This window comes from Schistocerca gregaria, chromosome 4 (genome assembly GCF_023897955.1).
Source record: "Schistocerca gregaria isolate iqSchGreg1 chromosome 4, iqSchGreg1.2, whole genome shotgun sequence".
NCBI lineage: Eukaryota > Metazoa > Arthropoda > Insecta > Orthoptera > Acrididae > Schistocerca > Schistocerca gregaria.
The window spans coordinates 703,081,246-703,106,608 of NC_064923.1; the positions used below are offsets into that span (position 1 = coordinate 703,081,246).

Here is a 25,363-nt window from a genome sequence, read left to right on the forward strand (position 1 = left end):
CATTCCTAGACCGGCAAGGGAACTTGCTGTTCCAACAGGACAATGCACGTCCGCATGTATCCCGTGCCACCCAACGTGCTCTAGAAGGAGTAAGTCAACTACCCTGGCCAGCAAGATCTCCGGATCTGTCCCCCATTGAGCATGTTTGGGACTGGATGAAGTGTCGTCTCACGCGGTCTGCACGTCCAGCACGAACGCTGGTCCAACTGAGGCGCCAGGTGGAAATGGCATGGCAAGCCGTTCCACAGGACTACATCCAGCATCTCTACGATCGTCTCCATGGGAGAATAGCAGCCTGCATTGCTGCGAAAGGTGGATATACACTGTACTAGTGCCGACATTGTGCATGCTCTGTTGCCTGTGTCTATGTGCCTGTGGTTCTGTCAGTGTGATCATGTGATGTATCTGACCCCAGGAATGTGTCAATAAAGTTTCCCCTTCCTGGGACAATGAATTCACGGTGTTCTTATTTCAATTTCCAGGAGTGTATTTCACGTGCAATCTTCAAAGGTTGGAAAATTGCACTTCATTGTTCTCATAATCTAAACTGATGAGGGTTAACTGACTCATTAGGAGCCATGACGTACCATTGTATACGACGTACAGTTTCCCGAGTGAGTCTGGTGATCTTTAAAATGCAATACAAAAGTTGATGGAACCTCACCCTCGTGCCTTGATGGACTATCATTCCTGGAAATATCACGGAAGTCTGAGGGTAGGAAGTTTATTTCGCGAGCGATTCTTTTGCTGTGCAACGCAGAGTAGTTTTGAAAAGTAGGAGAGGAATAGTGCCGTGATTTGAGACTGAATAGCATTTTTAGTAAGAGCACAGCCAGCGAAAGGCAAAGTTCTGCAGTTCTCGCTTCCGCTATCTAGCCTGATTAGCTGTCATAATATTTAGCTACGTCATTCTATCCTGTTGACTCATCAGGACTTTAAGCAGTCTATCTGCCAAACAGAGGAGGACAGATAGATACCACGTACCTTACTCCTACCTTCACTCCCAGTCTACACAGATGTTGGCACCTCAATCAACTTCAGTGCGTGATTCGACCCAAGCTTTCGCTGTTTCTGCAGCCCTTCATCACGTTTCAGACGAGCGAGCTGGACGCGCTGCTGTGCCGGCCAGAGCTGGACCGGCTGCGCTGTCTTGACGTCGAGCCGGACGTGAAGCGCGAGTCGCCGCTGCACCACCACCACCACCACCACCCCCCTCACCACCACCACCATCACCACCACCACCACCACCACCACGGGCTCCACCACCACGACCCGTACCTCGAGTCGTCGCCGGCGCCGGCGCCCGCCCCCAGTGACTCGCCGGTGGGTCACCCGTCGGGGGCGGGCGCGCTGGCCGCCGCCTTCTCGTTGGCCACCGCCCCCGCAGCCGCCCCCGACGACGACGTCTTCCTGAGGCCGGCCATCTGGGAGGACATCACCTCCAGCATCCAGAAGCTGGACCCCGAGAACGCTGAGATGCTCGCCGCCGCCATCGTCAAGATGGAGTCCCCGGACGACATGGACCGGCTGCAGGTAAGTGGCATTCTTCGTGTAGACTGTCCCACCAGTATTACACGATACTTTTGTTGAATCGTCAATCTTCTGATTGGTTTGATGCTGCCTCCCGCATCTTCATCTCCTGTGCGAAGGTTGCAGGATGACGTCGGAAATTCTACGAGGCTTTAAGCATTAGGGCTGGCACCGAACTGAGATCCATTGGAATTTTTTGCCACCGGAAAAGACGTAGCAATGTGTCTGTTGTGTGTATTGAACCGGGGATCTAGAAACGACGGAGAGGCTGCGTCCCGTCGTAGCGCTTAGTGTTTCACAACCGCTACAACAGGCCACAGCAATCCACCCACCTCACCGCCGCCCCACACAGCACACAGAAGCTAAGGTTATTGTGCGGTTCCGCCCCCAGCCAGTGGATCCCCCCCTCCTCCCCTGAGAACGTCTCATACTAGATCCATATAACAGATGAGTGTAACCCCAATCTTTGCGTGGCACAGTAATTATTGTGTACGCATATGTGGAGGCAGTGTCTGCGAAGCGATCGCCGACAGAGTGTACCTGAGGCGGAATAAGGGGAACCAACCTGCATTCGCCGAGGCGGATGGAAAACCGCCTTAGAAACCACCCACAGGCTGGCCGGCATACCGGACCTCGACAATAATGCGATGGGCGGTTTCGAGCTGGGGATCGTGCACGCCTTCCCGCTCGGGAAGCAGCGCGTTGGACTGCACGGCTAGCCAGGTGGGCGAGGTAGCAGTACTGGGATACGTATTAGACGGAACTGATAGAGGAAATAAAGAACATCCAAATAAGAGCACCGCATTTCGTTACCGATTCCTGAAGGGAGCTGAAAAGAGTCTCCAAGATGCTCAGCCAGAGCTCCAGTGCTAGAGGCTATAAGAGAGCCATTCTGCCTCTTGGTGTGTTTTTCTGTTAAATTCCGAGAGCGTACTTCCCTAGAAGAGTCAAGCAATACTAGGATGGTCAGAAACAGTCCGAAAAGCGTGTTGCAGGAGAGGGTGTGCTGACAAAGTATTATAAAATTTTTTTTAAAAAATGTACATTGAGCCGGTCCCGCGTAATTTGGTATTGAAGTTAGTCAGTCAGATCGTCACGAGCGCCAATTTAAGAACTTGCAGGCACTAAAATGCGGACGGTAATGCATAGGCATTTGTGGGTGCGTGAGTTACCACTTGTTCAAATTCTTTACTGCCAGTCAAAACGTGCCTTTTTCGGAAGTGATAAGTTTAAGTCAGGGAACAACAAAAACTTAAAAATAAGAACACGTTTGGCGACAATGTCTCTGGACGGCTTCTTGAATTTGCGCGCGCAACGACCTGAGTGTCTAACTTCAGTGCTAATTAAATCGGATAGGCTTAACAATTATTTCTCAGAACAACCTATCCTGAAGCACCATTACAAGCTTTTCAGACTTTGTTCTGACCACGCTGCATACTGTTTCCTCCAAAGTATATCTCGCGAAATGGCCATAAAAGCAAAGTTAGAAAGATTCGAGCTCACTAGGAGACTTACGACCAGTAGTTCTTCCAAAGGACCATTAACGACTAGAATATGAAAGTGGGGTGTGTGGCACAAACTACACTCCAACACATCATAAGGTGGAATTCTGAGTGCTTCTTTAGAGAATGACAGGTTGCACTTGCTCCATGGATTACGTGATCAGCTGAAATGTCGAGCATCATACATGTCTGGGAAATGACTGGAAACGCTGCTTAACCGGAACTGCCTTCTAGCAGTATGTAGATGCATTATGTGAGGGCTAGGAAACTGCATAGAGGACAAGTCATCGCCCCATTTAGTTCCATTTAAAAGCTCTGATTGCTACAGGGAGCGGTTTCACATCGTACTGAAATCTCGGAGATCAAATACTGTCCTGCAATAACTGATCTACAATATAAAGTTACTATGTAATATTTATCCTTCGTGGTGCTATATTTCCCACCATATTTTCTTTGTAAGGACTCAGCTTTAGTTAACGTTCATGCAGGAAAAAATAATTTCATATGGATGTGTAGTAAAACGCACCTTTAGTATGCAGAGGCTTTTACTATATGCAGCGATTTCTGAAGACGACTGCTCGAAAACTAAAACACACAGTAAAATGACACATAGCAGTGGATATAGCACCCTTATATTGTTCGCAGATAGATTCTGCGACTACGTTAACATTTAAAAATTTATATGTCGTTCACTTTTCCGTCTTACTTGCATATATTTTACGATTAGTTTCGACAACTTGTGATCATCTCCAGATCTGTGTTACGTCGTGCAGAAACTGCAGTTCGGAATACTGCAAGAACGAAAGCTTCCTAACACCAGACTACTGATGTGCAGTTTCTGCATGTCTTAATGGATCGCTTACTCAACTACATACATCTGAAGATTACCATTTGTGATCGAAAGTAGACATATTGAAAAAAAATGCAACTCAACGATGGAAAAACCGTTGAGATGTAAATTTATGAATAATAAAGCTGTTTTACTGAATAAAGCTTTCTTGGCTTGGATCTGTTCGATAAACCTGTGTAATCTCTCTTCCTAGATAGAATTGTCCTACGTAATTGGCCTTTGTGTCGTTCCCAATATTTATACTCAGCAAGTTATTTTTCTTTTTTCTGTTACTGTTCATCATCTTTATTGTTCCCTTGTTCATTTCTGAGCCATACTCTGTACTAACTATGCTGTCCACGTTCTCTCTCTCTCTCTCTCTCTCTCTCTCTCTCTATCTCTCTCTCTCTCTCTCTCTCTCTGTCTGTCTCTATCTCTCTCTCTCTCTATGTATCTTTCCTCTTTATCTTACTCAGCATCCACAAAAGCATTCCACAATGTTAGGCAGTGGTCATCACTGCACTGTCCAGAAACAAAAAATAGGAGACAAGCATCTATAACTGTTCTTTATCTTCCTTTTGTGGCTTTTAACACTCTTATGATGAACAATGTCTCTTCGAAACCTGTTGTAGCGTTGTGGAATGCTTTTGTGAATATGTCGTAAAAAAAAGAACGTACTCATCAATCACTTAATGTCCATGGTGAGTATGTCACTTCACTCACATACGATTTACATTCCTTTTAAATTTTCCTTGCAAACGGCCAGGAGAGCTGTGCTATGTGTGATTAACACACGTCACCGAATTCACAGCAAAATCTTCCCTGTCCCGCTTCGTCGCTCACCCTCTTTCTCAAAGTCCTTTTCGGGACCAGAGCTCCGATTTTTGAGTGATCTCTCTCATTATATCTGACAACTAGATAACTGCTTTAGCTTCAGTGCACTTGCCTCATTACAACTTACAGTCTTTCTTTCCAACTAGATCTTTCTCATATCCAAAGCTCTTCGCTGGCGCACTAAGTCTCTCTGTCTCTCTCAGAGTGTATCACATTTGTACCTTTTCCTCTACAGATTATTATTATTAATTATTATTATTATTATTATTATTATTATTATTGTTTCTATTATTAAAATTAGCAGTGGCGAAAGTAGTGGCCGTGGTACTGGTGGTATTAACTCTAGCAGTTCCTAGTCAGTACTGTTCGTCACATTGTCTTTACATGAATTCAGATCATTTTTAATTCTTCTAATACTGCGTTATCATATTTATAAGATTAAAGCTGTGATTGCTTATATAACAATGATGTAAAAAGCCATATATATGAACACCCAGACCGAAGTAACAAATGACTGACGGCCATAATCTGATCAGGTTAAATAAAGACAAATAAAAGCAGTTAGATCGCCTAGACATACTCCACAGTAAATATGCGGTCCCAGACTCGTCTTATTGTATTTTTCATTTACGAAATCTTTGGTGCTGAGATGTTCACACGCAGTGGCTTTGTAGGTGCCGCTCCACCCCAGCTACTTCCAGCCGCAGCCGGCGCATCACCGGCTGCAACCTCAGTCGCAGCCCCAGCAGCAGGCGGGGGCGGCAGTGGTGGTGGGGGCGGTGCCCGCGGCCGCGCCGGCGGCGGCGCCTGCGCCGTCGCTGTCCTACAAGCTGGCCGGCGTCGCCGCCTCCGTCTCCGGCTCCCCCTCCTGCTCCGCCTCTGCGCCCGCCCCCGGCTCGTCCGTGCCCGCCCCCACCCCCGCTCCCGGGCTGCTGCCGCGGCAGTTCGCGCCGCCGCCCACGCCGCCCGCGTCGGATCCCGGCTCCCCTGGCGCGCGCCGCACGCCGCCGCCTCCCTACCCTGCGCAGGCGCAGGCGCCGCACCCGCAGCCGCCCCCGCAGCCTCCGCCCCCACCTGCAGCCACGGTGCTGGCGGCTGCAGCCACCCCCACGCCAAAGTACAACCGACGGAACAACCCGGAGCTCGAGAAGAGGCGGATCCACCACTGCGACTACATCGGTAAGCCTCTCTCCCTGTCTCTCTGTCTTTCACCGTCTACTATCGTAAGACACCCGTATTGGAGCCAATTTCTCATATACAGGGTGTTACAAAAAGGTACGGCCAAACTTTCTGGAAAAATTCCTCACACACAAAGAAAGAAAATATGTTATGTGGACATGTGTCCGGAAACGCTTACTTTGCATGTTTGAGCTCATTTTATTACTTCTCTTCAAATCACATTATCATGGAATGGAAACACACAGCAACAGAACGTACCAGCGTGACCTCAAACACTTTGTTACAGGAATGTTCCAAATGTCCTGCGTTAGCGACGATACATGCATCCACCCTCCGTCGCATGGAATTCCTGATGCGCTGATGCAGCCCTGGAGAATGGCGTATTGTATCACAGCCGTCCACAATACGAGCACGAAGAGTCTCTACATTTGGTACCGGGGTTGCGTAGACAAGAACTTTCAAATGCCCCCATAAATGAAAGTCAAGAGGGTTGAGGCCAGGAGAGCGTGGAGGCCACGGAATTGGTCCGCCTCTACCAATCCATGGGTCACCTTATCTGTTGTTGAGAAGCGTACGAACACTTCGCCCGAAATGTGCAGGAGCTCCATCGTGCATGAACCACATGTTGTGTCGTACTTGTAAAGGCACATGTTATAGCAGCACAAATAGAGTATCCCGTATGAAATCATGATAACGTGCTCCACTGAGCGTAGGTGGAAGAACATGGGGCCCAGTCAAGACAATCAACAATGCCAGCCTAAACATTCACAGAAAATCTGTGTTGATGACGTGATTGCACAATTGCGTGCGGATTCTTATCAGCCCACACATGTTGATTGTGAAAATTTACAATTTGATCACGTTGGAATGAAGCCTCATCCGTAAAGAGAACATTTGCACTGAAGTGAGGATTGACACATTGTCGGATGAACCATTCGCAGAAGTGTACCCGTGGAGGCCAATCAGCTGCTGATAGTGCATACACACGCTGTACGTGGTACGGAAACAACTGGTTCTCCCGTTGCACTCTCCATACAGTGAGGTGGTCAACGTTACCTTGTACAGCAGCAACTTCTCTGACGCTGACAGGGTTATCGTCAACAGCACGAAGAATTGCCTCGTCCATTGCAGGTGTCCTCGCCGTTCTAGGTCTTCCCCAGTCGCGAGTCATAGGCTGCAATGTTCCGTGTTACCTAAGACGCCGATCAGTTGCTTCGAACGTCTTCCTATCGGGACACCTTCGTTCTGGAAATATGTCACGATACAAACGTACCGCGCCACGGCTATTGCCCCGTGCTAACCCATACATCAAATGGGCGTCTGCCAACTCCGCATTTGTAAACATTGCACTGACTGCAAAACCACGTTCTTGATGAACACTAACCTGTTGATGCTACGTACTGATGTGCTTGATGCTAGTACTGTAGAGCAATGAGTCGCATGTAAACACAAGCACCGAAGTGAAAATTACCTTCCTTCAGTTGGGCCAACTGGCGATGAATCGAGGAAGTACAGTACATACTGACGAAACTAAAATGAGCTCTAACATGGAAAGTAAGCGTTTCCGAACACATGTCCGCGTAACAATTTTTCTTTGTGTGTGAGGAATGTTTCCTGAAAGTTTGGCCGTACCTTTTTGTGACACCATGTAGTGGCGTGCAAGTAAGAAAGGGAGTGCATAATTCGATCTGGGCAGAGAGGTAAAGAGCGTACTCTGCATCGCCGGTGTGCTGTCTTAGTCCCACGCCACACGCTGCAGCCGTTTCCTACCCTGATAACAGGCAACGCTATGGTACAGCGTAACCATTACTGAACTATATGAAAGAAACGTAAATTAGTTGCAAATTAAGGCGTTCATACACTTTATTCAACATGCAAACGTCACTATAGATATTCAGATTTAGGTTATGACATGTTTGACATGCCTACCATCATTGGCGATGACGTGGCGCAGACGAATAGGGAAATGCTGCATGACCCGGTGAAGCGTCGGAACATCGATTCTGTCCATGAACTCCTGAATGGTTGTCTTCAGTTCAGCAATGTTTTGGGGTTATTGTTGCAGAATTTGTCTTTAATATAGTCCCACAAAGAGGAGTCGCAAGTGTTCATATCCGGAAAATATGGCGGCCTATCGAGGCCCATGCCAGTGGCCTCTGGGTAGGCCTACCCCAGAGCGAGAATGCAGTCCCCAAAGTGCTCCCGTAGGACATCAAACACTCCGCTGCCTCCATGGGGTCGAGCTCCGTTTTGCATGAACCACATGCAATCACGATCACTTTGCATAATGATGATGAAATCATTTTCCAAGACCTTCACGTAACGTTCGGCAGTCAGCCTACCATTAAGGGATACCTCACCGATTATTCCGTGACTGGACATTGCACACCTCACAGTCACCGGTTGAGGGTGAAAAGACTTCTCGATCGCGAAATGCGAATTCTCAGTCCCCCAGATGTTCCAATTTTTCTTATTGAAGAACCCGTCCAAATGAAAGTAAGCTTCGTCGCTAAACCAGACAGCAATGTGCTTACAAATTCCCATCAAGACCCGTGGGCAACCGTGCAGTTTGAACGTCCTAATGCAAACCGTTCAGAAGTCATGACGATTTTATTTCATATAGTCCAACAATTGTCACCCTGCAAGTGCCGCAGTGAGCCACTGTGTTTGCTTCTGATTCTCGCTAGATAAAATTACGTGCTCGCAAACCTATCACTGCCATTTCTAAACGTAATAATTGTCGTGGTTGCTTTTGGTCAACCATAATAAGTGCTACATTCGCTGGGTTCCTTCACCGTGCCTAATGGTTATTCACGCACCTCGAAACGCACATACACATACGCGACAGGATCCTGCTGCTAGTTGGAGCGTCGCGTGGTACACACTGCCTTGCCACTGCGCATCGCCTTTCTTAAGTGAACTCCATTGGAAATGTCGTTTCTAAAGATTCCGAAGGTCCCATTATAATTCAAATTAGGAAGTCAGGTTCGTAATACTGTCCATTTTTTTGAAAAATGACATCTTGCCATGATTGTTTGATTCAGGTGCCCCTACCAATATGTTTTATGCAACCCGTGACGCCTTCAATAACCGCTTACGAAATGTCCATCTTCTCTCGCTCACTATGGCCAAAGTGTTACTCCTACAGGAATATAGATAGGCAGGACCTTTTTGTAGGAAATTTGATATAGTTGAATTCTGCACTGCGATACGCTTTTGTTGGAGACCACAGTTTTCAAATTGGTTAGTACAAACGGTTATAAAGGACATTTTATTCTTGAATAATTCGAATACTAGAGCCTCTAGCGAAAACGTAGTCCAGTATGAAATTTAACTACATAAAAAGGTCCTGTTTTTTTTTTTGGTAGGACAAATAGTTTGCATGTAGCATGGGAGACAATGTGAAAACCATGTGTGTGGCATTTAGATGTGTTGTGGGTTTCATAAAACTCATCGGCAGAGGCAGCTGAATCAGCCTGTACCCACATATGTGACCATTTCTTGACACAGGCCATTTCCAAGTACTTAAAAACTGCTGTTGACAGTAGGACCTTTTATGTGTAGGAAGGAACCTGTGTTGCAATATTTCCTATCACACATGTTTTATGTTCGTACAGACAATAAATGTATCTGGGTACTTTAAACTGAGCTAAGACCGAGAGTGTACAATAATACAGAAAATAAACAAAACAAAAATTACAGCTATAAGGTGGTAAGGATGATTCATAAATTTCATACCAGCTATGGGCCGAGGTTCAAAGCAAATCGTATAATATTACTTTCTGTGTCTATTTCGACAACTTCCAATACTTACATTGTTAATCTTACTGGTTATACTACATTCATAAACCAATTTCCTTGTTATTTCCTTCTTTGTTAAGTACCTGTAACAGGTGAGATATCACTTGAGTAAGGGCTACCTTTTATTTTCAGCAACTTAATCCTCGCATGATCACAGAATTCTCTTAAGTTATATTGTTTGGGGACTAAAATGAAGTTCTTCCACCAGTGTGTTAAAATTGTGCTAGTGACATACACATACATGCTCTGAAACTTGTTCATCAAAGCAACCATCCTGAAATATCAGTGAAAGTAGGTCACTGAAGATGGAGGGGGGGGGGGGGTTAATTCCTCATCCAAAGGAGGATCGGTACAGTTCACGGAATGCTCTCTGGAGTGCGGACATGTTGTGTGTATTGTGGTTGACAGGAGAGCCAACACCGTGTTACTAGAGGAGGCCGAAAGGCACGCGATTTAGCTCACGCAGGCTGGCGTGAGGTCCGGAACAGGATAAGGAAATTAGAATTTAGAAACAACGGACGTAGCTGGTGGAATACTCAACTTGAATCCATTAATGACGAACGTCACTCTTGACATTACATGATTCACAGTATCAATAGTAACTGATAATGGCGGCTTGCTAGGTCGTAGCAAATAACGTAGCTGAAGGCTATGCTAACTATCGTCTCGGCAAATGAGAGCGTAGAAGTCAGTGAACCATCTCTAGCAAAGTCGGCTGTACAACTGGGGCGAGTGCTAGGAAGTCTCTCTAGACCTGCCGTGTGGCGGCGCGCTCGGTCTGCAATCACTAATAGTGGCGACTACCGAATCGCGGCCGATTTAAAGGCTACCACCTAGCATGTGTAGTGTCTGGCGGTGACACCACAGTGTGAATAGAGACATTTGACATGGCTCGAGACAAGGTATCTTGCTGAAGGATGGTGTGAGGGGTATGCCATCGTGGTTTTACAGAGTAGTATGATGGTTTTCGACATGAGTGTGGCTACAGTACCAGTAGTCATTTCATACCGTATGGTAAAGTGCGTAACCTGGACTATTTAGTGCTCCACAGCTGAATAATGTAAATGTCACTGAAAACAACCACAGCTATATTTCACTATTCTACAACCAGTTCCGTTCCAAGTGTATGTCTTCAGGTGAAGCCATAAGTTCACCAACTGTCTTCGTAACTAAACCTCACAAAGTGGTATGACTGAAGCTCTTATGTATAGTCTTTAGTCCTTTCTAAGTCATGACAGAAACAAATTTCTATCACTAATTAGGAAGACTCTTGGTGCAGTTTCTGTGGCACCTGAAGGTCATTTGTAACTAAACCGATTGTGGAGTTTTACAAGTACCTGAACTACAGCTACGGTAGTCAATATTAAGATTTATTTTCCTATATTAATTTCGAAAGGTGGGGTTCTCTGCAGATGAATCTAAGTAGGATGAGATGTACGTCATTTCTGTATCAGTTATTTAAATTCCCCCTACTGTGAACGTGCTCGAAGTTACGAAACTGCCACTCGTCAGTCACTGAATTATAAAGCTTTACAATTTTAATAAAAATATGTAGAAGGAAAAATATGTGGTGATGTTTATGAGAAGCTGATGTTGATGTGATGTACATTCACTTTATTATGATTATGATATGATGTGGGCTCCTCGTAACTATATGTAGGGATTAGGACGTGAAAAGTGTTGGATACGATATTACACGGAAAGACATGTGGATCTCTAAGGTAGGAAGGAACTAATAGGTGTAACGTGTCAATTTGGAGATGAGTGGCAAAGAAATGGATGTTTGGAACCCCAAGTTGGGATTGGGTGGGATCGACAGGATAGGTTGTGAATGGAAAAACAAGTGGAGGGGAAGGTGACTGAAATTATGTTAGGAAAGGAGGTAGTGTTTGGAGATGAAGGAAAGCTGGCATGTTTTAATAGAGACGCAGGAGCAATCCAGGACTTGTCAAGGATGGGGACAGACTGTAAGGATACTGGAGATAGTTGCTGCTCGTGGTCTCGCTGTAGCGTTCTCGCTTCCCGAGCATAGTGTCCCGGGTTCGATTCGCGGCGGGATCAGAGATTTTCGCTTGTCCCAAGATGACTGGGTGTTGTTGTGACATCTTCATCATCATAATTCATCCGCATTACGATCGGAGGAAGGCAAACACCTCCATTAGGGCATTACCTAGTACGGCAGTGGGCGTCTTCCGCATCGTTCCGCTACGCTCTGTCAAGAAGGATAGGACTTTTAATAATAAATAATTCTTTATTGATATTTCATTCCCTCGTCCGTGAAGCGCAAGAATGTACTGGTAGCGGAACATTACTCGACCATGCAGCCAAAAGTGTTTAAAATATATCAACATGGAATAATTTTAAGAAATGATTAACTATGTAAAGATTTTTTAAATACATAAAAGTACATTTAAAACAATGAGCTGCGATAAAGCTAAAAAAAACACTGTGCTGGTGGGAAAAACGACGGGGAAAGGGAAGGTGGATTGGTCGTTTGGCGTACATGAAGTGTTTATGGTGCTAGTTGGTTTAGGCAGTTTAGGCTGTGGAGATACGTATAATATGAGACAGTGGTTGGTAGGACAACTTGGGGTTCGGGAAGCAGATAGGTAGGACGTGGGCCAGACCAAGTTAACAGTATGCAATAGGAAGGACGCATGGGTAGGGAGAGGAGCCCTGAAATCGTAAACGGATTTGGAGGAGCAAGTTAGTCTGAAAGGAGGGATTTATACCAGGGTGGATTTCATTATCAAGCGATGGGTCTTCTTCTTCTTATGCTGCCTTTTTCCACAATCGGTGCATTGTTAGCATGATTCCTAACTGAGCTGCTACGATTAGTCCAAGCGTTGGCCGGATGCCCTTGTTGTCAAGCAGTATGGGTAAGCGTAGAGTGAGTGAGGAGTGTAGATGTTTTCACGGTAGCACGTCAGAATTGCTGCAGTGTAGTTGCTGGAGTCAATTTTACTGGAAATATGGGAGACACCGAGATGTTCAATGTGGATGGGGAGGTGAGAAAAGAGAAGTGCTGGTAAATAATTCTTGCAGGGGAGGGTTAACTGATACGGAAAACAAGGCGCAGTGTGTAGCGTTCAAGGATTTGGACAGATAGAGGGTGCTTTACTTGCATTCAAGCCAAGACTTGCCCAACCTAAGATGGCTACAGGAGTCGTGCTTGCTTGCCTGCCTGCACCTCTTCTCTCTGTGCTACGCAACGTAACAGTTTATTCTGTACGCTTGCACTGTAGTGTTTAGAGCAAGGTTCGGAAATACATATTCATTTTGGGTCATTCTAGGTCTTAAAATGATGGATTTTTTTTTCTCCAATTTTGCTTTCCGCCATATTTCGGGCTTATTTATTTCAATATGAACGGTTTATTCTGTAACTTCACCCTCTTTTGACTATCGTTTGTTTCAATTCACCCTCTCTCGATTTTTATTTTAATTTATTTTATTTTAATTTTTTGTATGGCTTTGTAGGTGTTAAGGATGGTGGAGGGATGTAATCCCCATGTTGGTCGGTTGGCGATTTTAGTAAATTTAATCTGTCATTGGCTTCCTGTTGAACTGTTAGAAGGTGGAGTTTCCATGTTAGTTCAGACCAATGGTTAGTCCGAGTTGTGATTAATGGTCTGCGAGAAATGGCCGCTCACTTACCTAGTAAAATTAAACACCTGAAACCGTTATTTTGATTTTATTTATTATATTGCAGCCAGTTTTGTTGACACAGTACACTATCTTCATACCGTAACTTCCGCTTAGGGGGTAAAGTGCAATCGTATGCACCGTCGCATCAGTTGCCAACGTACTTGAATGGCTACTGTAGAATACTGTAAAAGCGATGTTGTGTTGAGAGCTGCAGACACAACATCGCTTGTACAGTATGTTACAGAAGCCAGTTCATAGATATTCGTCACTGATGGAATCATGTATTCGATTGGATTTCGCCCTTCAGCTTCAGTTATGGACTGCAGATAGTGTACTGAGTCTTCGAAGCTGGTTGGAATAAGGACGGCTGCAGCTGTTTCATTTTACTACGTGTGACACAAGTTTTTTTGTAGTTAAGAGAACTATCTCTGAAAGTTGAGATGCTTTGCAACTAAGAATCTGAAGATGTCTCTTACAGTGCAACGGCGGCTAACTTGGAAGTCTAATTTCTGCAACCTTTGTGTGTTTCTGTCAAATATGACACCAGTTATACCAGTTTTAATTACTTTTTCCAGGATGTATTTTGCGATTTCATTCTAAATCTCCACCATGCATTTTAGCAAATACGAATTTCTTTTTTTAATACCATATTAATCTAAAAAGTACATGTCTGAAAGAAGAAGCTTTTCTTTCACACTAAGCTTTCTTCACACTACCTTGCATACCACCACCATATGGTTTTTAACATTCACTAAGACACATTCGTTTCCGATTTCAATTAGTGTTTGCCCTAAATTTAGAAAGCCTATGTACTGTCAAATGGGCTTAAACCCTTGGCGCTCGTTCCCACAGTCAGCCACTAAGTCATTTTCTTCTTTCAAAATATTTATGGAGAGACGAATCAGCTGATCAAATTTACAAACATGTCGTAACATACTCGAGGTTACAGAATGTGTGTTTAGCAACTTTTTACACAATATGAATTGCAATATACCAACCGATTTATCTGAAGCTACCTCATAGACGACGATCTTTCCCCTGCTGGACTTGCGCACCACTTCGTGACTTGTATACATTCCCCTAGTCTAAATTTCTTCACGCTCTCCTTTAATTTGGGTTTGTTCATTTTCCTGCTTCCACCGTTATGATGCATGAGTTGCAGTGAAAATCTCTACGAAAACATATACCTGGCATGTTGGATTCATAGCGCAGCCTGTTGTCGTGTGGAGCAGGAGGAACGTGTACCAGGAAGGTTTCAAGTCTTGCGGAAAACCCATGCTGGCTTTGATTTAACCACTATGTTCCAATACACATATACAGTAGAACCTCGCTAATCTGCTCCCTGTGGTACGTTAAAACTTTAATCTTCAACTGGAAACACTGTCTGAAATTATGTTCTATGTTAAAACAACAACAAAACGAAAATAAAAGGTCGACATACTAAAAAACATACTAAAAACTCCTTTACGGGAGTGTAATGTAAAGTAGTGTCTGTACTCCAAAATACGTCCGTATCGTACGATAACATATTGCAGCTATGAGCGAAAGTTTAACAGCTGTTACATACATTATTTCAGCACTGCAGTGACACACACCTCATTTGCATTAACTGTTTAAAACAAGAGCTCATACGGTAAAAAGTGTCCTTAAGCAGGACCAAAAAAATCTGTATTTAGCTTTCGCTTAGCAATCAGCAGCCTTGATTTTGTCACTATGTTCCGCCATTACGTATCCATAAATAATTTCTGGGGGAAGACGTACGGCATGTTTAGATGTAGTGAAAGGCTGTTAATGCATTTTTACCTTCTGTATGTGATACTCGAGGTGTAGCTTCATTGTTTTGGTTGCCGTCATCGTCTTTCTGGTTCTCATCGGTTCTTCGACTTAGAGCGTCAGCGATTCTTGTTACGTTGTCCTGTCAACGTGAGCTGTATTGAATCACATATTTACGTCATTGGGCTGAATGTCCGGTTCTAAAGTTCTCAGATGCCTGGAAATCGCTGGAGTGTCTACGTCTTGACTTTTATACATGTTGCATGGTCATTATGATTCTCTTCAGTTGTTTCTTTTGATGTTTCATCTTTAATTTCATTCATTTTTGTCCACAGTTTCCGCCAAGATTTCTCAAGCGTTGATGCCGACATTTCTTCCTAAACTTTGGACGTTGCACAGATAACATCTTTTATATTTATTAATTTGATTTTTGAAACAAAATGCTGCCTCTTGTGCCCTCTCTAAAATTGATCAAATGTATTTTTGACGATATCGCCTCTTCAGTCACTCACTGACCCCTGATCCATGGATTGCATTAGAATGTTGCTTTGGAAGGAAGAAATAAAGCTTTGATTTCACCTTTTAAAACTCATCTTCAGATGGGCGAGACGTCGCATTATCGAGTATCAACATGGCACGTTTAGGGAGATTTTCTTCCATTTAGGTATCTTCTACCGGCAAGGATGAATTGGTCATAAAACTATTCCTTAAAGAGGGTGGATTTCATACATGGTGATTACAATAATATACGGGTAGTAATAAATTATTAATGTTTTTGAATATCTCTGTTTTTTGGCCTTTCCTATCACAAACAATAGACTCTAGTGACTGCCATTGGTGGTATTACAGACAGCAGTACTAATTCTATCTTTCGCAAGTCTTGTACCTACTGCAACCTAAACTTGTGTGCCAAGAATTCTTGTAGGGAGCATTTTGTAGTTCATGCCAGATTCATTAATGTTATATGTCTGACCAGTTGCCAGGTTAAACTGTTTCTTCAAAAACCCGAACAAATACATTGGCAGCTGTTTCGACAACACACAGGTTCACGCCTGAAATAGACTCATTTTGGATACCATGTAGTTTTTTCCACCAATGTAACCGTTCTTCACTCGGCGTAAACATGTGATTTTCATGTAATTTTTCGTACAAAATCAGTTCCTTATCTGTTATGAGAGGTCCGGACAACGTAGTTCTTTTTCTCTTCTTTTGCTCAAACTACATCCACAAAGGATTGTCTAAAATTTAACTTATACGATTCTTCTATGTCTAGTTTCAATCCTTTCACACTATAGATCGTCATTGTATGACTTTCAAGAGTTTTCCTTTTTTTCTGTCATTAACAGCTGTTATACCGGCCCCCACCTGACTTACAAGGTTTTGAAGAGACCCGTCTTACCTAACTTTCAGTTACTCTGCTAAAGACTATCACATGCTTACGTTTAGCTAATGCCAGAATTTAGTTTTACGCACTTTAATATGTGAGAACACTGTTATTAATTTATAAAGCAAACGCGTGCAACAATAAACTTATTGATCGAGTTAGAAACAAGTTGTTTCGTACTAAAATTGATCTAACTGTCACACCTATCAGTGGTCAACTGCTTACTGATCAATATCACGGACAATGAGTCATCGACAAGTCCTAAGAATCACCGGGAATGGAACAAAGCAGGCAGTCGGACAATCCGAGGTCGGATTAGCGAGATTACACTGTACTTTTGTGTGTCCGTTTTTGGCAAGTTGAGCTGCTTTAATGCTCGCGCCGGAGATAGGCGACAGGCAAGCTGGAAGAAGAATTCGTACACCTGTGGTTTCGTTTTAGTTCTTCCGTCGTCCGTCTGTACGCTAGGAACGCGATGCGGTGAGCAGCGGCAGCCGAGGCTCGCAGGGGGTGGAAGAGACGCGGGCGCTGGTTGACGGATGTGCCGGCGTGGCGCTGCGATCGCGCGCGCGCGACAAACGCGCCGACCCGGCCCGGCGTGCTGTCGGCGCTGCATTGTTTGCGTCTGATAAACTGCGAGCGCCCGGCCGGTAGGCCTCACGTGATGCATGGCGCCGCCCGAATTAAGGCCGTTATTATGGAGCGCGGCGGCCCCGTGTCGCCGCGACGCGATTTATGGCCACACCTCCACTCGCGTCCACCCGTTATTCGTTATTCGTTGGCCGACCTCCGATCAGGGAATTATACTTCGAGTTGTCTGGGCCTGACCCAACGTACGGCTTGTGGCTTCACAACGCGGAGCCGTGCCTACAAAGAAACGAGGTCGTTCGCGCAGTAGCGAAACGGCGCTGGGAGTGGGGTACTTCCTACTCGAAAATGTCCTTCGGTCGTATGCGGAAAAAGTGTCGCAAAAACAGTTCAAACACAGACAGGCCCACAGACTTTGGGTAATGTTGCTGACCGCAGGCTTTGAAAGAGAGCAGAGAGATGTACTGAAGTCAGTAGGTGCGTCTGGAGCTACTCCAACAGGAGGATGAAACTACACAACTGGCCATTAAAATTGCTACACCAAGAAGAAATGCAGATGATAAACGGGTATTCATTGGACAAATATATTGCACTAGAAGTGACATGTGATTACATTTTCGCCGGCCGGTCGCAGGTTCGAATCCTGCCTCGGGCATGGATGTGTGTGATGTCCCTAGGTTAGTTAGGTTTCATTAGTTCTAAGTTCTAGGCGACTGATGACCTCAGCAGTTAGGTCGCATAGTGCTCAGAGCCATTTGAACCACTTTTTGATTACATTTTCAAGGAATTTCGGTGCATAGATCCTGAGGAATCAGTCTTCAGAACAACCACCTCTGGCCGTAATAAAGGCCTTGATACGCCTGGGCATTGAGTCAAACAGATCTGCGATGGCGTGTACAGGTACAGCTGCCCATGCATCTTCAACACGATACCACAGTTCATCAAGAGTAGCGACTGTCGTATTGTGACGAGCCAGTTGCTCGGCCACTATTGACCAGACGTTTTCAATTGGTGAGAGATCTGAAGAATGTGAGAGCCAGGGCAGCTGTCGAACATTTTCTGTATCCAGAAAGGACCATACAGGTTGTGCAACATGCGGTCGTGCATTATCCTGCTGAACTGTAGCGTTTCTCAGGGATCGAATGAAGGGCAGAGCCACGGGTCGTGACACATCTCAAATGTAACGTCCACTGTTCCAAGTGCCGTCAAAGCGCACAAGCGGTGTCCGAGACGTGTAACCAGTGGCACCCCCTACCATCACGCCGGGTGATACGCCAGTATGGCCATGACGAATACATGCTTCCAATGTGCGTTCACTGCTATGTCGCCAAACACGGATGCGACCATCATGATGCTGTAAACGGAATCTGGATTCATCCGAAAAAATGAAATTTTGCCATTCGTGCACCCAGGCTCGTCGTTGAGTACATCGTCGCAGGCGCTCCTGTCTGTGATGCAGCGTCAAGGGTAACCGCAGCCATGTTCCAAGCTGATAGTCCATGCTGCTGCAAATGTCGTCGAAATGTTCGTGCTGATGGTTGTTGTCTTGCAAACGTCCCCATCTGCTGACTCATGGATCGAGACGTGGCTGCGCGATCCGTTACAGCCATGCGGATAAGATGCCTGTCATCTCCACTGCTAGTGATACGAGGCCGTTGGGATCCAGCACGACGTTCCGTATTACCCTCCTTAATTCACCGATTCCATATTCTGCTAACAGTCATTGGATCTCGACCAACGCGAGCAGCAATGTCGTGATACAATAAACCGCAATCATGACAGGCTACAAACCGATCTTTATCGAAGTCGGAAACGTGATGGTACGAATTTCTCCTCCTTACACGAGTCATGACAACAACGTTTCACCAGGCAACTCCGGTCAACTGCTGTTTGTGTATGAGAAATCGGGTGGAAACTTTCCTCATGTGAGCACGTTGTAGGTGTCGCCACCAGCGCCAACCTTGTGTGAATGCTCTGAAAAGCTAATCATCTGCACTTCACAGCATCTTCTTCCTGTCGGTTAAATTTCGCGTCTGTAGCACGTCATCTTCGTGGTGTAGCAATTTAATGGCCAGTAGTGTATGTTGTTACAGAGACCTTATCAAGTCTTTAAATATCTATGATTTACATATACTGACTGAAGCGACAAATGAAAATTTGTACCGAGGGCGGGATATCCTCCTCAGGAAGTACATGCCGTAACGATTACACCAACCTGGCACAGTGGATTTAGCACAACTGCACGAACAGCCTGTGTTTGAATCCCAGCCTCGGTACAAATGTTCATTCGTCACGTCAGTCTGCATATACAGGGTGATTTATGAAGATTTTCAAATATTTTAATATGTTATTCTACTTGGAAAACTAAAGGAAAAAGTTCATATAAACATAGGTCAGCAAATATTTAGTTATGAAGCTACGGTTAATAAAGGATTTTGCCTGAAATTTAGCAATTTCGCTAACACGAAGCCATCGCAAAACTATATCAGGTTAAAGTAAAGTACGACTTCCATTTTGTTGTTACAGGTCTGGTGAATGTAATAAAACAGTTCCCAGACGTGTATCTGCAGTAGTTCTCTAGAACATCCAGATAAGCGAAGATTATTACACAAGTAAATTTGTTTACTTTCCATTAAGAATGTAGAAACTTTTATGTCATTGTTGTCAAATGTTAGTGAGTAGTTTCAGTCGTTTCCTAACAATGTTAAGAGTAAGTTTTCTGTATTGTTTGGTGAAAGAGCATACGCTTACAACAGCCGAGCAAACCCCTTTATTGCACAACCTTGCATGGGTTCCTATCAAACAGTGTTTCCGGTGTGTGTATTTCCGATAACTGTAATTGTATTACTAAGGAAACTATTGAGATTAAATTAGCAAGTGGCAGTATTAATAGGGATAAGTAATTGCTTAAATTCTGCTTTGAATCCTAATCTCTCTCTTCCTCTCTTTCTCTCCTCTCTCTCTCTCTCTCTGTGTGTGTGTGTGTGTGTGTGTGTGTGTGTGTGTGTGTGTGTGTGTGTGTGTGTGTGTGTGGCTGTCTGTCTGTCTGTCCCTCTCTCAGTCTCTCTCTCTGTCTCTGGTCAAGTGACAGACGAACAGACTTAGTGCTACTTTCCATTTATCAATCAAATTTTTCTGGGCTGTTGAAAGCGTCGGCAATATATAAAATTTTCCGACGTATCAGCCACTGTTGCAAGTGCCCTTCCTCAGCACAGCCCTGCGAGGGCTACTTGTAATAGTGATCGAAGAGCCGCACAATTTTATATATTGACAATGCTGACAACAACCCAGATGAATTTTATTGACAGTGACAACGGCCGCGGAAGGCTACGCTTACATCTATTTGCCTTTTGTTAGTTAATATTTTGCTACAAATAAGTCTGCCGATGTTCATATTCCAAAGTGTGGTGGAGATAGTTGTTTACATTGTGTGTCGTCATCCTGCATATGCCTGTTCGACGTAGACCCAGTAGACCCAGCCATCGGTGTTTTAAGTTGCCCTGTACCACGATGTCTCGTTCCATTTGTGCCTTGAAAATGACTGGCTATTCTATTGTAGAAATATCGGTGCTTTCTGCGAACCTGGCTCCTTTCGCGTAAGTATTTGAACATTCGACACGCTGGTACAGCCTCAGGTCTCACAAACTGTTTCCACTCACAAAGCGTTGTGGGCGGACAACTTGTCCTGATTCACGGCATTGTTGGGGGAACGCAAAAACACGCGTCTGCAGTGAAGCGGTCGTTCACCACCACTGAGTTTATCGAGCAAATCTAAACCTGTCGCAGTGCATTTCGACACCAAATAACAGTCACGAAGTAATAAGTCACACCACGCAGTTACTTAGTAGCGAGACAAGTCTGATTTCTTTTGTGTCGGACGTAAAATTCCTCTACCCATTGTGGCATTCGCTCATAGTCGGTGTTAATCGCGAGGAAAGGAAGAAAGGATAGCTACTCTCGGTGTAGTTTATGCCATGTCTTCAGGCTCAGACCCCTGCTCTTGATAATGTACCAGTTATACAGATCGTATCGCGTCCCCGTACGAGGTGGCTGGGTGCTGAATTCAGAGAGGAGGACATAATTCGCTGGCGGCGGACACGCGGGAACAAAGTGGAAGCGTGTCGGCGCTGTTCTAATTACGCGGCCGTCCGCAGAACACCTCGTCCTGCGCAGCGCGGCCGGTGAAATACGAGTGTCTGGACGTTGCGTCGCCGGCTGAACGCTAAACCCCGGCCGCGATTTATGGGACGGGCGCCAAGCGCAGGCGGAGACGAATGCTCGCTGCCGGCACCGGTCGCTGATGACGCGCACGTAGACTGCGCGCGAAATGCGTTGCGCGGGTAGCCGAACCGCAGGCGACGGGGTCTGCTGCACTTTTCTTCACAGCGCTCTCTACCTGCGACAGCAGCCTATCCGACTGCGTTTCTGCCAAATATTATTAGGCAGCCATTGCCTCGCCAAACGTTGCACCACATAAAACTCTGATCCAGCCCAATAACAGAGAACAATAATTTAAAATAGACAAAGGGAATCCGAAATATATAGAGCTACGAGTCGTGTTTTTTAAGTAAGTACCGCCGGCCGGAGTAGCCGAGCGGTTCTAGGCGCCACAATCTGAAACTGCACGACCACTACGGTCGCAGGTTCGAATCCTGCCTCGGGCATAAATGTGTAGGATGTCCTTAGGTTAGTTAGGTTTAAGTAGTTCTAAGTTCTAGAGACTGACCACCTCAGAAGTTAAGTTCTATACTGCTCAGAGCCATTTTGCAGTAAGTACCGTTTTGAAATTAAAAGAAGACGTACTAAGATATCTCTATAATTTTACTTTTACATGAAAACCTGTAACTGAATCTACGCACTGAACCCCTTACAGTCTCATTCTTCCTTGTTTACGTTGTGTACTGAGTGTTTAACATGCCTCCGATAATCGTGATTCCCGCCGACTATGAAGTACAGGCTGTTATAAGATTTCTTAGTGCTACAGGCCTAAAAGAGATCGATATTTATTGTGAGATCTGTGTAGTTTACGAAGAAAACATTATGAGTGATGGAATGGTGAGAATGTGGGTGAGAGCATTTAAAGATGGCCGCACAATTGTGCATGATGAACAACGGAGTAGGCGTCCTTCGGTCGTTAATGAAAGTTTGGTGCAGAAAGTGGACGATAAGGTGAGAGAAAACACAAGCTTTACGATTTACTCCTTACTGGATGACTTTCCTAATGTTTGTCGTAGTGTTTTGTATGGCTTTTTGACCGAGCACTTGAATTACCGAAAACTGTGCACACGTTGGGTACCGAAAATGTTGACGGATGTGCACACAACCAAACGTTTAGACAGTGCATTGACTTTCCTTGAGCGGGGCCACAACGACGGTGATGATTTCTTAAGAAAAATTGTTACTGGCGATGAAACATGGGTGGCCTACGTCACACCAGAATCAAAGCAGTGGTCCAGGGAAGTTGAGCAAGGGCATCGTTTTGCTGCAAGACAATGCCCGTCCACATGTGGCGAATCAGACCAAAGATCTCATCGCATCTTTTCGATGGGAAACTCCGTACAGCCCCTATCTTGCGTCCAGTGACTACCATCTGTTCCTGCACTTGAACAAACATCTAGGCGATCAGCGTTTTTAAGACGATGACGAAGTCAAAACAGTGGTAATGCAGTGGTCCACAAGAAAACATTATGAGTGATGGAATGGTAAGAAAGTGGGTGAGAGCATTTAAAGATGGCGGCACAAATGTGCATGATGAACAACGGCAGACTTCTATGAGGAGGGTATTCAAAAACTTGTACAGCGTTATGACAGGTGCCTCAATATTGGCGGAAATTATGTGGAAAGGTAGATTAAGGTACAGGCTTTCATGTAAAAATAAAATTATTGAGATATTTTAGCACGTCTTTTTCTTAATTTCAAAATGGTACTTACTTAAAAAGAAACAGGCCTAGTACTTGTAACTGCAAAATAAACTTACTGTACAAAATACAAGTCACAACGCTTAGGGAAAACACTAGGCGCTTTTCAGTATTGTACATGAGGATGAAGGCGTATTAAGCGATCGTGTGGCGCTCCATCGCTACCGTGATGTGTGTATCTGCCAGCCGATTATATGGCTTCATCATAGTAAGGTCGATCGACGTGTAGACATGACGTAAGGTAAGTAGCTCTATTGTTTGGAATTGCCCGCACTAATGTCCTGAATGACAATGACCAGCTTATGAGTGTATCAAAGCGGACGGATTGGCCTGCCAATCATAGCCATGTAAATTGGCATCAGGGCGCTGATAGTAAGAAAATCCTAACCGTTGGGAACTGGGGATGAGTTTCATGCCTTGTCAATTACAAACCAGACAGGAATTGCTATTGCCAGTTGATGCAGGTCCAAGTCAACCAACTTAAAGTAAAAAATACGAAGGGAACTGCATGCAGTGGACAACTGGAATGAGGTGGTCCGCGTAAGGCCAATGTTCACTGCAGCGAAGACAGCTGCACGTGGTCAGTAAGCAGGAAAATACAGAAAGTGGAGGGTAACATCCTGTAAGCGTGTGTTGCATGGCCCGACGAGTCGCAATTGCCCTATTTTCAAATTATGCAGGTAGTCAAATACATCGACGAACCAATAAGGCGTTCAACCCGCTGTGTGAGGAGGATGTAGTTCAGTCCGAAGGTAAGTTTGTGACTACCGTAGCATGGTCAGGAAGGGGTTGTGAAATCTAAACAAGACAGGTTGTTCTGTACAAAAGTTAATTATGTATATACGAGTAGACATCTCATCCACCCGGGAATAGAGAATCTCGACGATTTTTCCCTGTTATCGATATCGATATGAGCAAGACATCTGTCCCGGGAATTCCAAAACTTTCAAGAACAAAAAACAAACTGGTGATGTAACTATAGATTCGCAACTTTCCGATCTTTTTCCTTTACTTGTACTGTGAAACCTTGCTTCTTGCCAAATTTCATGATTTTAGGCCTACAGGAAGTTCAAAATGATTCAAATGGCTCTGAGCACTATGGAACTTAACATCTGAGGTCATCAGTCCCCTAGAACTTAGAACTACTTAAACCTAACTAACCTAAGGACATGACACACATCCATGCCCGAGGCAGGATTCGAACCTGCGATCGTTGCGGTCGCGCGTTTCCAGACTGAAGCGCCTAGAACCGCTCGGTCACTGAGGCCGACTTACAGGAAGCACACTATATGTTTTGATGAGTGAGTTTGAGAATATCAAACTGTGTCACATAAATGGCTGTATCTTTTGACTGCATTGGCTTAGTAGATTAAATTCATTACACCGCCAAGAGACCATAGCCCTTAATACCTGGCATAAATTTCAACGTGATACGTCCTCCTACTCCTCAGAAAAAGAGCTTTAACAGGCTGCTGAACAGACCGACAGTTTGATAACAAATTACACAAAAAATTCTTTTCGTATGATATAATCAAAAGCTAACAAATTTCGGATTTTTTCCTATAGTTGTATTGTGAAACTTAGCTTCTTACCAAATTTCATGATGAAACTTTCTGGCTGATCAGAACTGTGCTTGACAGAGACTCGAATTCGAGACCTTTGCTTCCGCGGGCAAGTGATCTACCATCAGAGCTACCCAAGCATGACTCACAACCAGTCCTCACAGCTTTACTTCCGCCAGTACCTCGTGTCCTACCTTCCAAACTCTCACCCGTGAACCTTGCAGAACTAAGGACGGGTCGTGCTTGGGTAGCTCAGATGATAGAGCACTTGCCCGCGGAAGGCAAAGGACTCGAATTCGAGTCTTGGTCCGGCACACAGTTTTGATCTTCCAGGAAGTTTCATATCAGCGCACACTCCACTGCAGAATGAAAATTTCATTCTGGAAATTTCATGATTCTAGGCCAATTGGAAGTATTCTACAGGTTTTTATGTGTGTGTTTGCGACATATGTGTCATAAACAGCAGTGTCTTTGTAATGCATTGACTTAGAAGCTTTATTTTACGACACCTTTATGTGCCTGTAGACTTTACTATGTGACATAAATTTCAACTTTATAGGTAATCCCGCTCCTGCGAAAATGAGTTTTCAACAGTTGGATCGATAGACAGTCAGACAGACACACGCTCATCATAGTGATGCTATAAGGGTTCCGTCTCTACCGGTTCAGTTACGGAAGCCTAAAATGTAAGAAAATTGTTTACGGTTTCAACAATAACAACCGTAACGGTCAACAAATTTATCCCACTTTGAGCCAATGTGGCTTGTGCCTTCAAGGAGAAATGTCTGGCGTTGCCTACGGAACAATGATTGTACCTA

The 25,363-nt window shown here is 44.7% G+C and overlaps 1 protein-coding gene across 1 annotated transcript in view; it reads left to right on the top strand.

Moving 5' to 3' along the window:
* Positions 1-25,363, top strand: part of LOC126267873 (dendritic arbor reduction protein 1-like) — a 1,078,567-nt gene that overhangs the window by 873,821 nt on the left and 179,383 nt on the right. The window contains exons 4-5 of the mRNA XM_049973183.1: positions 1,096-1,533; positions 5,370-5,874. Of these exons, the coding sequence (XP_049829140.1) occupies positions 1,096-1,533; positions 5,370-5,874 (943 nt within the window). The remainder of the gene's footprint in view (positions 1-1,095; positions 1,534-5,369; positions 5,875-25,363) is intronic.